The 16,149-nt window shown below is 44.4% G+C and overlaps 1 protein-coding gene across 3 annotated transcripts in view; it reads left to right on the top strand.

The window, feature by feature from the left end:
• Nucleotides 1-16,149, top strand: part of LOC113580296 (regulating synaptic membrane exocytosis protein 3-like) — a 56,035-nt gene that overhangs the window by 2,960 nt on the left and 36,926 nt on the right. The window contains exons 1-2 of one of the 3 annotated variants that reach the window (XM_035531298.1): nucleotides 13,522-13,588; nucleotides 14,521-14,734. The exons of 1 other annotated variant lie outside the window; for it this stretch is intronic. In XM_035531298.1, the coding sequence (XP_035387191.1) occupies nucleotides 13,554-13,588; nucleotides 14,521-14,734 (249 nt within the window). In that variant the 5' untranslated portion in view covers nucleotides 13,522-13,553. Of the gene's footprint in view, nucleotides 1-13,521; nucleotides 13,589-14,520; nucleotides 14,735-16,149 lie in introns of those variants that run through there. One more of the 3 variants, XM_035531297.1, reaches the window with a different exon arrangement.

Here is a 16,149-nt window from a genome sequence, read left to right as displayed (position 1 = left end):
ATTTATTCCTGATATACTCAAAGTGCTTGTTGCTGTGCTAAACTGTACTGTTTTTAATTCAAGTATTTCCAGTTCATTTTCACTGTAAGAACCACCCAGTTTAAGAGTTAATGGTTTATCTCTGGCGGTTGTCTTGCCAAGTGCAGGAGATATGGCTTTGTTTTTTGTAGTTTACTGTAGTATGGTTTGTGTCTGGAATATGTACATAAATATGTTTTATATATGTTGAGTTTGAAGGTACTGAATTATACATGAAGGAACAAAAGCTCTGATGGTGGTGCCCCCAAGCTGCTATGAGGCTTTTTTTGTGGTGCTTTGAGCAGAACGGTCGGTGTAATTTGACAATGTTTGTGAGCTTTATGTCGGCTAGGATTCTTCTAATGTCTTGGTTTGATATTCTTTATTACTCAGAATGACTCAGTTTATGTGCTTATCCACCTTCTCCCTTTATTTTAATGGTTGAGGTCTCCTGCGTGATCTAAGTTTGGTGAGAGGCACTGTGCTGTATATCACAGCCTTGTCACTTTCACATTATTTTGTCCAGCAAATACAAAAAACAAATACAGGCTCCTATGGCAGTGCTTTGGAAGGCCAAGAGAGTAATATTTATGCCACATTAAAATATTTATGTGTGCCAGCATTGCCCTGGTTCTCTGCTCACAGAGGAGCAAGAGAGCAGCAGCACAGAGCAGATAAAAAAGATGTAACATCTTCTTAGACCCGTTTCTCTCTGTGTGTCTCTGTGTTTTGCTATCTCTCTCCCTGTATGTGTGTTGTGGGAAGGCCAAGAGATTGATGGAATTTAGGATTAGACCTTCAAGTGGGCTGGAGCACATTTGCCTTCACACTGTGTCCCTGAATGTGGTTAGTCGTGATGACATTCATGTGTTAAAACCAACCTCTTCATTCAGTGTGCATTAATTTGAGTAATCACATAAACGCGTGATCACCAAGCTTACAACAGTATTATCAAAGAAGTGCTGTCAATACAGATGTAGACGATTGGTATCTGTGGCTCCTGACCCATCACAGAGCACCTGTCTGTTTTCCGGCTTCAATCTTATGAGTCTTACTGAATTTGGATTTTGACAGTCATGGGGTTTTTGTTGTAGGTGTAGCAACTCCACCATTTGGTATTTAAAACCACGGTGAGTCAGATCCTTTCTGTTGAAGATCATGCCAAACACTCACACTTGTTATAATCTCTGTCTCAGACCCCCACGCCTCTTCCAGCATGTGTCGCTGGCCCAAAGAGCAGCACTGATATAAATCCTTAAAAAAAGAAGGAATACATGAATAGAGAGATAGAGAAAGGAGCAAGCACATCATGCAGTAGGGACCTTTAATAGCTCCACAGTCCATACATTAGCACCCACTGTAGGATGAGCCTCCTGAAGCCATTTGCACCCGCCCACTTGCAGGGTCTAGTGCACTGAGTGTGAGCGCACAGGTTGGCATTGTGCTGAAGTAAGTCTCGTAATACTCCAGCTGCACATCCTCTCTCTCTCAGTCTTGTGCTCTGTCTGTCTCTCTCTCTCTCTCTCTCTCTCTCTCTCTCTCTCTCTCTCTCTCTCTCTCTCTCTCTGGCTCACTGATGGCCGGGCTGCATTACCAGGCACATCAGGTTTCAGTATAGGCCAGGAGTGGCCTTCGGTCTGCTGGCACTCATTGCCACATCTGAAAGCCTCTGACTAGGGTGGACAAAAAGTCATCTTACGCCGCGTGATGCAGGTCAGCCCCAACACCAACATCAGTGCCGGACTTCAGTTTAGAAAATGAAATAAAGGGCCTTCGAAGTGGCTTTTGTAAAACAGCTGACATGCGATGCAGAGATGTTTTCTATGTCTTTCTATGTTGCCTGTGTTTGTTAAAAGATGTGACGGCAAATAGGAGAAACTGTGGACAATATTGTGTAATAAATAAAACGACATAGAGACTGGGAACTGAACAGATGCAATTTTTCTATTTTTAATGCAGTGTTTTATAGTGAATAGGAATTATTTGCTGGCGAGACATTTTTGTAGTGACATCACACGAACGCAGAGAGGCTGAGTAATTCAAAATATACTGGGCAACAACTACACTACTAATACTGCCAGTACAAGTTGCAGATGTTTTATGCTTTTAGCCTTTCATCAGTAGATAAGCTGACAAGTCTACAAGGCTCTTTTAACTAAACCAGTGTAATTCTGTAGCTGATTGCTCAGATGCGTTGGGGCACTGCTGAACATGCTAGCGTTAGCATGCTAGCACAACATAGCCTTACCTCTCTTTCTTTGAATACTTATTGCACACCACTTACTGATAATAAGTGTCTTAAACAGCCACAGCTAAAATGTGTTTACAGAGTGTATGAATGCATAAACCTGCCAACTCCTATTTACAGTTGTATGCTGCTTTGTGTGTGTGTGTGTGTGTGTGTGTGTGTGTGTGTGTGTGTGTGTGTGTGTGTGTGTGTGTGTAAGTGTGCACGCGCGCGCGTGTGTCTGTGTGTGTGTGAATGTTTGTGTGTAAATCCTGCTTTTTTTCACAGCAAGAAGGGTGGGAGTCCATCTGTTCTTTCAGTTGGTTAGCTGTTGTAGCACTCACGCACAAACCACCCAATCATGCACACCCAGTTTCTTAACTCATTCATTTAAGAATGTCTATATATATTTTTTGCTTCTTTTTATATTGTAAAAATATTAGTTCTGCCTTAAATGCACACAGCAATATCCTGGTGATGCAGTATGACCTGATGGCCCAGGCCCAACTGCAAACTAATATGTGCACATAGCTTATAGAAGATGATGTAATTGCAAATTGTAGTGCTCAGGCTTAAAGCTTTTGAAACAGAAGCACAGGAAAGAGGAACTCACAGCTGGCGCCTGTCACTATGCTGCTGCTGGAGAATGCGCCGTGCACACTGCGCACATGGTGGCCAGCAGGAGTTGCCCAGGGCCTGGGCCGTGGGGTCACACAGGGCCAGGACCTGCCACCCCGCTGCTCTGCTGCTGAGCTCTGTTCTCCCTGTGCCGGTGGCGGGCACCGTATGCTGCGGGTGGCTTGCGCTGGCCCACTGGGTGCAGCAAGGCCGTCACACGCCTCCAGCTGCAGCTACAGAAAAGAGCAGCATGGTTGTAACAAGCTTCTTTTTTTTAAATGCATGCTCTCAGTTAGGTTGTGGTTAGGTTGTAGCAATAGAAATAGGGAATCATTGGAATAACAATATTTCCGAACAACGTCTACCCATGGGGTGAACATTTGTGACATGGATGCAGTCAGGTTTGGTGCATGATGTACTTGACTCTCAATCAGTGGCTCTGTTTTGCATTTGACTTCCAGTAGCACTGCTGGGTAATGCTTTCGCTAGTACGGTCTGCTGTGAGGGAGGGAAATGTGCAGCTGGGGTACAGTCATGACTGTTAGGTTGTGAGCTGAGCAGAGTGGGGACAAGTGGTTAGGGCTAACCTGATGCTAAGGGCTTCGCTTTATTCTGTTATGTCCTAATGTTCACTATGGGAAGGATAATATACAGGCTAGTATAATAATTATTAGGCTAAACATACTAAACATTAGGCAAGGACAGGTATGTTAAACTTTAGCCACACATTAGACAAACCCACCGGTTTGATATTGTTGTGATTTTTCTTTTCCTTCTGTGAGTTGCATGGTATAAATTAGCCAGACCTACTGTCAGTCATACAGTCAGCCAGTGAGGTGTGGCGGCAGCACCTGCTGTTAAACACACCCGCCTTTCCCCCAGAGAGACGGAGAGAGAGAAAGAGAGAGAAAGAGAGAGGCACTTAGTCTGGGTTGTCTCTTGTTTTCCTTCAGTAGAGCGTTCCTTTACCTGCATATTCCTATGACTCCTGAGCTGGCTCAGAACTGTATATATTCTGGGCTCTACGCTCATTTGGTGCTGATGATTTTGTAATTAGAGGAAGCTTTCTGAAGCTGCTCTCTCAATGTTTGTCCTCATTATTGCCAAAGGTAAACAGTGTGATCTGGATGGGGGCTATCATAGTTAAGCCAAACAGTTAAATGTGTGTGTGTGTGTGTGTGTGTGCACATGTGTGTGTGTGTAGTCAAGTACAAGTACAAAAATAACAGATACAGTGCTGTGCATTTGTGACAGTGACAGTGAATGGTTCTGATATATAGCATGGTGCTGTGCAAGCAGCCAAGCACCCTTTTGCTGCAGGCTCAGTAGACATTGATTGTACAGGAAGGTGAGTTTAGTGAGGCCTTATGTGTGTTAGAGAGATGAAGAGGCCTCAGAGCAGTCAGATCTATTTATGGACATTTTTTACTGTGCTAAGTGCGATAAACACACGTTTACAGCATGTCCGAGCCGCTGGGCCCCAGTGTGTCCCTCAAGATAGATGTGCATCCTTCTTCATTTTTCTTTTGGGTATTTCCCTTGTTCCCATGAGTCCTTTCCATCTGAGGGAAGATCCTTCACTGAGGCAGAGCATTGTGTCAGATGAGTAGTGGTTTACAGGCAGACAGTGCTGCTGAAGTATTGATGAGGGTCCGCTCCTGTCCTATAACTCACAATCCCTGCCTTCATTCACTTTTAAGCTTCACGCATGGTGTCATGAAATCCATTGTCAAATCAAGTCTCCTCTCCTCAAAGAGGAGATAGTTGTTTTGATGTTGGAGAGTGTTTATGCATAACTGCGTTCCACACCCTCCAGTTCATCAGACGCTGTAACAGGCTAAGAGAAGATATACGAGACATGGAGTAGCTGAGGGGGTGTGGCCAAGGGTGGAGAGATGGCCTGGGTGAGCCTGGGTGAATCAGTGGGTAATTAAATTGGTTGCACCTGTGTGTGGTTAACAGCAGCCTACTTATATGCCAACTTCTCTTCCAGTAGGATGCTGAAGTTGAAGCTAGAGAGTGAGTGTTCCTGCTGCCCAGAGCAATGCTAATGGGCAATTATTTCCATTTACAAAAAATGATCTCTGTGTTTTAGCCCTGCCTCCCACATCCTGCTTCCCTTTCAAGACCATGAACTTGTCAAATACGGATTACACCACACATATGTGACTAAGGCTCTGTCGTCCATATCAGCTCATTTTATTTTATTTTATTTTACTTTTTTAGGAGTGGGTGACGCACACATAAACACTCACGTTTGTAATGTGATGACTAGCATGAATGTAATGGGACCGACACTGTCGTCTAGTCTGTTGGAATGGACAGGCGGGGGCAGAAGAAAACTGATGATCCTGAAACAGCTGAGGAAGGGATAGAAGAGATAATCACAGAAACACAGAATGGAGTAAAAAGGGATATTGGGGGGGGTAGTAAGACAAGGAGGGAATGTCAAGCACATGTCGAGGTGCTATCAGAGCCTGTGACTGTTTAGTGATCAGGTATTCTGCTCCAGCTTCCCAGGCCTTTCCTTTGTGAAGGAAGACTCAGGAAAGACTCATGGCAAAACTCAGGGCAGATTGAGGGAAGGCTCTGGGAATACTCTGGGAAGACTCTGGGAAGGCTCTGGGAAGACTCTGGGAAGACTTGGCCCAAGCAGCCTGCTGTAGTTTCTCTCTCTTGCACACTCCTACTGTACTGCTGCTGCACTTGGTCACCGATTATATGGACATTCTAGATCGTTCTAGACAGTTCTATTGGAGGACAAGACAACCAAAAGCAGCTGATAAGGAGTTTCCTTTTGGAAATGTCTCAGTTTCAAGGGTCATATTGTCCCGACATTGGAAAAGAAATGCCTGTTCTCTCCTCTCTCTGCATAAGCAGGGGGAAATGTCAGCATGGAGGCCTACAGCCTCTCCCAGCCAGCTCTGTGTGCACCTCTCCCTCTCTGTGATCTCCCCTCCCTGCTCCTATGGGTGAGAGCACAGACTCCTGGGAAGGCTTGGTTGACAACCAGACACTGGTAGGAGGAGATGGGAAGCACAGTCTGCTTAAGGACTGTAACCATGGTATCCAGTGCCCAGATAACTACCCAAACCCATGTGTTATAAACTGTTTTTTATGCCTTATGCTTTTTATTCCTTATGCACCATACTATTTTTTCTCCTTTATTTATTATTATTGTTTGGGGTAACTTATTGCTTTAGAAGATTTGCATATGATGGAAGTTGGCATTTCTGTGTTTCCATATTTGAATGAATATATGGAAGTTAAAAAGGGCAGCTTAGTTTTGAAAAAGCATCAGTGCTTTGATTGTTAATGCAGGGATGCAGGGCGGAAGCAAACAAACAAATAATTGGCATTAAAATAAAGTTAATTGGGCAACCACAGGAACCATGAGCTGCAAAGCTAATAGCTAATTGCTAATAGAGAACTACATAACAGCATAAAGAGTGTAGAACACAAGCAAGATACACACACACACACAGCTTCTATTGTCTTTTATTACTATATCTGTGGACTACTTCAATTGACTTTTGCATTACTCTATATAAATGCAGTACTGCACCTAACCTCAGTAACCACAATTCATTATTTTATCTCTTTTTGTTTTGCAAATAAAACCTGCACTTTTGTAAGAGCAAAAAAACCCCGGTTATAATGCTGACAAGCCAAATGTTTCCACCAATTCTACATTTTCCTGTATCATGGGTGCATGTGGTCTCAAGAATGATCTGAACACCTAACCTCCCCGGACCATTCGCAGCTGCCCAGCCCGGCAGAGCTGAGTTGATCGGCTCTGTGTGCTCTCCTCCTACGATGCTGCTTTCTCGCCGGGTATTTATAGAGCTGCCTGGATGGGTTTAGGCTTCTCTTGTTCAGAGTCCGCCGGTCTCACTCTCGCTCTGATCGGGGTGCACAGAACAGCAGGAAGAGTGAGACGGGAGATAGGGCTTGGCTCTGCTGGTCTCCCTCTGCCTCTGTAGGGCACTGCTGCTCTGCTCTGGTCTCTATCAGGCTCTGTAGGGATGCTTTACTCTTCACAGTGAAATGGTGCTTGGGCTTGGTTTCAGGTTGTTTGGCAGAAAATGATGCATCCTGCCGTAGGATTGCATCCCACAGTGTGAGTGGCCCAGTACATTACAGTAAAGATTTAATTGGCAGCATTAGCTATTAGTCTCAACAAGTTCCTGTCATTTTGAGTTTCTCTGTGACATCTAGTGAAATGTGGACTGAATGTGATGGCGATATACTCAGAGGTAGACGGCAGTAAATTCTGCCTCACTGCATCTTTTCAATTAAATTTAAGCTGTGCTCTGCATTCCAGAAATTCCACTACACGATCTTGGCAGCGTAGTTACATGGAATTCCAAGCTACTATGTGATTACTCAGTTCTTAAAGTAATATGTATGATTATGTAGATTTTGTACTGTAATATCCATTCATAAAATACACACGTATGCTCATTTCTGACATGGGGAACATGCATGGACTGTTAAGGTTCTGTATATGGGATATTTTTGGTCAGCAGGTTCAGTTGGCAGTGCAGTGGGACATTTGCCTTTGAGCTATCTCGCTGTTTGGTAAAAAAGTGCTTTGCTGTTGGCTTTTTATGTATAACATATACTGGCTTGTGTTTGCTGTCTCCATGGATGGACCTTATGGTGTGCTGTATGGCATGGTTCATATACGTGTGCACAGCCATGCTTGGTAGTAGAGTGTGGGCCTCGGCTGGGCTGTGACAGTTTGTGATCGTCTGTAGACACTCTGCCAGGCCATATGGGCAGCCTTGTCTGGGGAGCCCAGCACCCTTCTACTGTAGCTCCGCTGCTACCGCAACTGCTCACATGCTCCATCTGTCTCTTTCCACTCGTCTCTCTCTCCTTCCATCCCTCCCTCACTCACTCCCTCACCCACCCTCTCTGTTTGTAAAAGGGTAATTCATGTGTAAAAATAGACACAGATCGTCTCCCTAATGAACGCATCATGCTTCTTGTGCCGGGCAGTGGGAATGCAGACAGGTTTTAGGTTTTTATGGAGTTGATTAACTGAAGCTCTGGCTGGCCAAAGTGACGAGTGAGTGTCAATAACATTATTTAAAGGGAAAAGTAAGAGCGCAGTGGTCATTCCATGGGGTGTCTCTTTAAACACGCGTCGCCCATCACTCTCACCTTGGCTTCTTCAGACTCATTACATGGTTTGTTTTTTCATCATCACTTTCTCTTGTTCCTTCTGTTGTATTTACTCTCTCATTCTTGATGATGATATCAGTGGCTGGATAAGACAAAACCTCCAACATTTAGGCTAATACTACTTCATCCTTCATCTCTCTCTCTCTCTCTCTCTCTCTCTGGTTTAAAGCCCAGCTCCATCCATTATTAAAGGGCCACTGTCTAATCGGCCCAGAGTTGCTGCCGTCACCAGGGGTTTCTGGGAAATGTTATTGTCGTGATGCCATGCTACAGCACTCATCCACAGATCCGCTGTAGTTGCGTCTAAAGCACTGCCGGATGTTTGGCCGTTTTTCTTAGAGAACAACAGGGCTGCAGAGGATCCCAAACGTAGTGCCTAATTACTGCTCTTTTTGCTGTGTTTTATATGCTTCCAATATACTTTGTTGTGTTTCTACCCAAGCATATTCATTCATCCATAAGATAATATGCAGTATGTTCTTGAAATTCACATTTTGTGTGTGTTTAGAATAGCAGATTGGACTTTTTAAAATGTTTAATTTTTTTTAATTTTCTCCACTATCTGACAGGAGTAGAAACACGTATTTATTACATCAGGCTGAAAAGATCAACCTTAAAAGACTGTAATAAATGTAATAAATGGAGATTATTGTAGACCTTTTATACCAGATCATTCTGTGGTGACATTTACTTTGTGTTGCGAACAACAATAGAAGACAACATAAAATCCTGAGTACTCCAGTTTAAGGACTACACCTATGAGGTTGTAACTAAACAAACCCTAATAAGAGCAGAGATCAGGAATATTGTGTTACATAGAAATGCTCCATAGAAATAGTCATCCAGTCCAACCACTTGGAGACAGAAAAATCAAGTATAAAATCTTTCTCTGTATCTTTTTTTTTTTTTTTTTTTTTAGCTTTGGCAAGCTTTGCTTGTCAATGCAAAACCACACCAACCATCTTTCATGTCTAACCTCTGCGGCGTGCTTTACCACAAGTTACTTTAATAACTGAGCGACATGCAGGCCGGTTCCACTGCAGGCTGGTGTGGCATGTACGGGACAAGAGAACTGGGTCGTGCTGTCGTTTCCGTAATGTCAACATCTCCTTCAGCCTCAAATCAGTCAAGGGACGTTTTTCGTCATCGAGCCAAGTTACACCGCTCGGCCTGCGTAAGACAGGCCGAGGCACGAACAAATGACAGACTGCGAGAGAAAGAGGCACTGAACAGAGAACGTTCCCGTCAGCTAGCTGCCGAGGCGCGCCGGGTGGAGGTATATGTTGGACGATGCGACTGTAGCTTTAAGGGAGGAAGTGGCAGTAGTCCCCTGACTCCACATGACTCCTCTAGTTTGGCGTAATGAGGGCATTGCTGCACACTCATTCCTACCTACCTACCTGTCCTTTGGGAAGGTGCCTCGTCATGTGACACACGTATTCCGCTTTCTCTGGACTCCATGCTGACTCCATGACCTCCCCAGCACTCTATATTGTCTCATATTTTCTGTGGTGATGTGATGGAGCCTGCTATATTCTGCTATCCTTAAAAGGCATGGCTAGTCTTTGATGTGGAAGAGTTATCTTCACACTACATTCCACTATAAATATGTTCTTCATTCAGTAGATATTGTTTTGCTTGGTCTGCTCTTATGCTGGCTAACATGACTAGCAATACCCTATATTACTAGACTGTATGTGGTGTGGAACTGTACAGTATGTTGTAACTGTATTTGAAGAGTCACTGTTTACTCCTACATTGCCCACTTGTTTCATTTGAGAGAGTGAGGGATGTAGAGGAAAAGTGAGCCATAACATCTGCAGCAACCCACCAAATGGAGCTGTGCACATTAGTTACACATCCAATACAGACGATTGGATGTAATTCTGTATAAGCCTGGCTTTTTATAAACTGAGAAGAAATGAAAGGAAAATGAAACAGTATAAGACAGTGACAGATCCAGGAAGATTAGCATAATTGTTGAAAGAATGTATTGTGTGCCAGAGAGAGAAGGCAAAAGATAGACAGATAGATAGAGACTGAGGGAGAGACATAGACCGAGACAAAGGAAGAGATAGTATCAAAGACCTTTCAATAAGACACCTGTGGTAGGAACACAGACGCAGAAGAGCAGAAATGAAGCAAATCAAGCATTATCCCCTTCCTATTATCCAGAAACAGATTGATGGATATACGTTTAACACTGGCTCATGGCTGGACTGCAGAGCTAGTGGGGGGGCAGTGCTATGAATGTTCCCCACAGTGGGGGAGATCCGGAGCGCAGGAGCCACAACCATGCCGGTCGAGCCGTGTGCCATACGGAGGCCCACAGTGCGTCCACTCACACGCATTCATGGCAGCATGGTCAGAGGGAGCAGAAATAACACACTGGCATAGGGCACCACAGGATACCAAGCCATACATGCCCTGGTATGGGCGGTGAGGGTACCACGGGTACCAGGTAGGGCACTGAAACAGCAATAGAGAACCGAGGGAAGGTTGCGCCGGGGGAGGTGGTTCTCTTACCTGCTGTCAGTCTGGTTCTTTACAAACCATAGATACGTTTTGGGAATTGATGTTCTTTGGGAACATATACTGATACATACATATATACACATGTATGTACATACATATATACACAACCATATACATTGTACACTGTGTATATAAACGTAATATACATATAATGTACATACATTGTTAATATATTTTTGTACATATATAGAATATATATTCCTCTATGCACCCCTGTTTTCTTTTCCTCAGTTTGGACAGAGCACTCTCAACCATTTCACTACGAGTTATACTGTGTATGACTATGTATGTGACAAATAAACCAAACTTGAACTTAAACTTGAACTTGATGTCTGGTTTAACTGGCTCATGACTGGACTGCAGAGCTAGTGGGGGGGGGGCAGTGCTATGAATGTTCGGCTCTTTAGCTTTAGTTTTAACAATAGATGTCCCTTGCGCTGAAAATATGAGATGTGAGCGCTATCCCTATATTACACAGTAGTGTTTTGAAGGAATCTGTTTTTTCTCATGTCTGTTTCTGGCGGAGGAACAGCAGTGCTTGCGAGGTCACTGCCGGCAGACTCGGGGTGTGTTTGAGGCATCTTTGTTCCCCTTCCTTCTGCTCAATTTCAACCTCTGCTTAATGACCCTGAGGGAAGCAGTTCTAGTTTGGCAGCATGAAAAGCTTTTCAATTTGGCAAGTAGCAAAACAAAATTTAAAAAAGGAAAACGCATTCAAGTCTTATTGTAAGAGTTCCACCTTTAGAGATCAATCATTTGTTTGGCTACCTCTCCTTGAGGGAAGCTTAATTTCTAAATTGCCAGGAAGTTGTTTTTTTTTTTTTTTTTTTTTCTGAGCACTTGACACTTTTCACATGGTTATTTGATGAATTTACAAACATCGATTTCCAAGTAGTTGGTAAGTCAAGCAATTTAGCCCCCGTGAGAGGCATGCCTCACCTTTCCAGTCTCTCTGTATTTCATGCTTCCTCTGGGTAGATTTAGGAAGCAAAAACTCATTTTTTTTAATGGGGTTTAAAGGAGTACATCTTCCAAGTCTAAATTGTCTGTGAATTTACAGTGACTAAAGAATCATCATGAGGAGTACGATGTTTATGAGACTCAACAACATGTGCTGTCTCTACGTGAAAGACACCTGTGCTGGACTAACTGCATGAAGATTGTGTGATCACTCTGATCCTGTTTGGGATGAAGCTAGACTTGCTGAGGTTCAGACTTGTTGCTTCCTCTGAGCAGATAACATATTTACCCCAAAGGACCACTCACTTATGTAAGTCAGTCTCCTGGAAACAGGGCAAGAGTGATTGATTATTAATCATTTGTTTGGTACTCTGGCACAGCATGGAGTAAAATGGAAATCACTCAGTAGGAAGAGGTTTTGTGTGGTGGGTCCAGCTATGTTAAAAAGGGCTGATGATGTACAGTAATGGCCCAACATAACTTGCAAAGAAGTGCAGGTGTCGCATTACTGTTTTTCCCAGCATGTGGATCATGTTGAATCATGACATGAATCATGCTGAATTCACGCAGAATAGCTCTCAGAGGCTCCTTCCCCGGCTCCAGCCTGCCCTGTTCTCTGGGGACAGCATGGTGCAGCCAGAGTGAATTTACACCTCTGCTGGGAACAGAGAGAGAAGATGTATGGGCTTGCGTATGGGCCTCACCAAAGCCTTCTCCTCTGAGATCACTGCATATATGGAACACGAGTTATGGATCCTGCTCTTCCTGCGTCCGCGCTAGTGTTCGCGCTAGCGTGACCGCATGCTGACAGCAGCGCGAGCGCGGACACGCTTTCCTCCGCTGCGAGACGGACAGGTAGGCGATGTCCCTCCGCCTGTCGCTGCGGCGACCAGCTGTCGTCGAGCGGGGGTGAGTGCTGCTACGTAAGCTTGCTCCGTCTCGTCCGTCTCCAGACCGACTCTTCTCCACATTCCCACACTTCACCACGCTAATTAGGCCTTCTGCATACCTTAATTACGCCAAGTCCTAGGCTAACGCAGCGCTGCTGTGTTAACTGCTTGCTGCGTCTTGCAGACGTGCCTGATTTGCATTTCACAAAAGGTTTATTTTTACTCTTGGTTAAAACACAGTGAGTGAGAGAGAGGGAAAGTGAGAAAGAGAATGAACGGGGCAGAGGGCGAGGGAGAGAAAGAATGAATAGTGGAAGAGAGGAAGAATAGTATAAAGAGGAATTGTGTAATGGGCAAAAGGAGGTTTGTACTGGTAATGTAAAACAATAGTTCACTGTTGTGTAACCTTGTGATCCATTTATGAAAGCCAGTGTTTTATGTGCTGTCTTAACCCTGGTGTGTCTAGAGTTCCTTCCTGAACATCCTTTCCTACAGAAAGTGCCGATGGCTTTTATGTGTCCTTGCACAGTTGCTCAGTGCTTCTCTCATTCTTCTTTGGGTTCACTTTTTCCTTTGGTTTATAAAAAAGCTTTAACAGTGTCAATTTCTAGCAGCTAGTTCGCATTTTTATTAATTATTCTAGCAGTGTAAATTGGTCAAGAACTTTGAGTGTTACATAGAATATTTTACTGTATAGGAAATCTCACTCATTCTAATTCAGTCCTGTTGCAGTCCTAATATCTCACTGTAAACTTTGTGCACCTGAAGATCGGTGTGGTTATTGATCTTACAGCACCAGGGTGTCATGTGATAGCGAGTGAATCAGCTCAAAAAGAGTTAGGTGCCCTTTTTTTGACCTTTGACTTGCAGGCAGCACTGACTGAGGGCCATAGTAGAGAGAGGAAGAACAGTAGGAGGAGTGAGCTGCACTAGGGGAGCTGGGGTATGGGACAGGGAGGACTCTCTCTCTCTCTCTCTCTCTCTCTCTCTCTCTCTCTCTCTCTCTCTCTCTCTCTTGGACAATGCTGCAGAACTTGGAAAACATTCATCACATGCTGTGGATACTGTATTCTCTTTATTAAATTTATGGATGGGTAAATGTAGTGTATTCAAATATGGCAGAGGAATCAGAGATGAAGGCATCCTCAGAGTAAGTAAATCTCAATTTGATGAGAGCGTTGTTGATAGACATGGGGGATTGGTTGACTATATTTATTAGTATTGAATAGACCACCAATTAATAATAGTTCTATTTGTAAATATTTTGCTAGGTAAAGTGATTTATTATTTATTTTTTAGGTTTAAACATTTGGTTTGAATGACAGAAACAGTTTCGTATGAAAGTTAGGATTGTGTAAAATTCCTGTGACCCTAGTGTGTAACTTGGTCATCAGAGCAAAAGGAGTGAAGTGTGACAGTTTTAAAGGTTTGACTTTTGGTTTGTGTAGCGTACAGTGTGTAAGCACTGGGCTTTTCAGTGTGAGAGGAAGAGGTTTGGTTTGTGTAGCGTACAGTAAGTATGTGAGTACTGGGCTTTTCAGTGTGAGAGGGAGAGAGTTTTGGTTTGTGTAGCATACAGTATGTGAGCACTGGGCTTTTCAGTGTGAGAGGGAGAGAGTTTTGGTTTGTGTAGCATACAGTATGTGAGCACTGGGCTTTTCAGTGTGAGAGGGAGAGAGTTGGGGAGGGCAGTGCATGACATGGTGGGAGAGGTAATCCGCTGTCTGCCTCTTTGAGGAACAATTGGAGCTATTAGTTGTCCATTGGAGCCACCACATTCTACTGACCTCTCACTGGGTACTGTAGTATCGGCCAGTACTGGTCCGTCAGTACTGGTGTAGCAGTGCTGGACAACTAATTCTTTTAATCATTCCCAGAATCTGTCCAAGTCTCCTGAACAACACAGTAAGCAATTTGTTCAGACCGACTTAATTTGGTGAAGTAAGTTTATAAAAATGATCATCAATAACATAGAATTTCCTAGCGTTGTCTTTTCTAGTCTTTTCTCATTTTTGTTTCCTATTTGTCTGTTTCTCCTCTCCTCTCCTCTCCTCTCCTCTTCTCCCCTCCTCCTCTCCTCAGTATGCACCATCAGCTTGTCAGCTGTAAGGAGCAGGTGCGGCGGGTAGCACAGGAGCCTCAGCAGAGGCAGCAGGGCCAACACAAGGACGACGCTCCCACCTGTGGCATATGCCACAAGACCAAGTTCGCCGATGGCTGCGGGAACCTCTGCTCCTACTGCCAGACCAAGTTCTGCGCCCGCTGCGGAGGACGAGTGGCTCTGCGCTCCAACAACGTGCGTGCGCCCTGCACACCAACTTCATTTTGCGCCCTCAGGATCCAGGGTGCTCGTGCAGCACAAACACGGTTCTCCTTTAATTTGCCTTCATTTTGTTTCCTCTTTTTACCAGCTCAGTGTTTGGACCCCTGCATCGCCGCTCAACCTGTCTAATTCCCATATTGCACATCTGTCATACTTTCCGGTCTTTTAAGTGCACGTCTTTGCTCTCCTCATTTGCTTGTTTCCACTTACACCTGTTTATCCACCCGTGCTGCTACCTGTGTCTGACCTACTGATGCGAGGACATTTAAGCACAGGAGAGGCAAGTAGCAGAAGCCAACTGGAAAGGTTAATTAGGCATTAGTCAGGGGAAATGGCTGCCCTGGTCAGCGGGGGGCTGCCGCACACCCTCGCCAGGAGGCCCGGACTGCCGCATGGCCTCCACAGGGGGAAGCGGTGCTGCTCGCACGGAGGCCCCAGAAATGCCTGTGCCCTCCCAGTGTGTGATATTTAGCTGCTACGACCCCCTATTTCCCAGTCACTGCCCCTAACTCCAGAGCACTAATTAGCACACTCTCATAACAAGTCCAGTGTTGGAAGTCGACAGAATGAGACAGCTTTGAACTGGGGATTAGCGCACCAATGGGGGATATACATTTAAGATAGCTGGGGTGGGAGGGAAGTCATGGATCACACCTGGACCCCAAGAAAAAGGGTTTGAGTCTGGTCTTTTTTGTTTCATGTAAGCAGTAGTGTTGGAACATGAATGGTATTGTAGAGAAAAAAGTTAGCTGAGAGTGGTGTAGTTAGATGAGCAGTTAACTTGGAGCATGAGACATGGCGGAGACAATGTGTGCAGCTGCCCTTGACTATAATGCGATGTAAAATCAGGAGCCCCTAATGTGATGTGGGATGAGAGGATGCGTGCTGCCTATGGATGGGAGCTGCCTAGAGGTTAGCGTCGCTGAAATGAGCACGCAACACTCCTCTCAGCCCCCTGGCATGTGCTATTAATGAGAGTGGCTGGTTTGATAATGGAGTCAGTGAATGCCTGAAGGTTAAACATAGAGAGCTACACCTACTCAGTTTGATGGACTGTATAGTAGGAAACCATAGCTAACAGCAGTGAAACACACTTAATGCTTCTATTGCTGTGGGTTGCAATGGACGAGTAGGCCTGCAGCTAGCAGACGCAAACAGACACTTAAGACACTGGGCATAGCAGCTGCAAAAATCACATATTTGGTTGTGAGTGAGTGCACGTGTGTATAAATAAGTGGGAAAGAGATACAATGTGATACAATACAATGTGAGAATACTGTTGTGTACTGCTTTGTAAAGAGAGTACAGCTGTGTACTGTTTTGTAAAGTTATTTGCATTTCAGTGTGTGTACATACTTTGGTCTCTGTCTCAGAGGATATTAAATGAG

Source organism: Electrophorus electricus, chromosome 11 (assembly GCF_013358815.1).
Source record: "Electrophorus electricus isolate fEleEle1 chromosome 11, fEleEle1.pri, whole genome shotgun sequence".
Classification (NCBI taxonomy): Eukaryota; Metazoa; Chordata; class Actinopteri; order Gymnotiformes; family Gymnotidae; genus Electrophorus; species Electrophorus electricus.
This window is presented reverse-complemented; position numbering and strand designations above follow the sequence as displayed.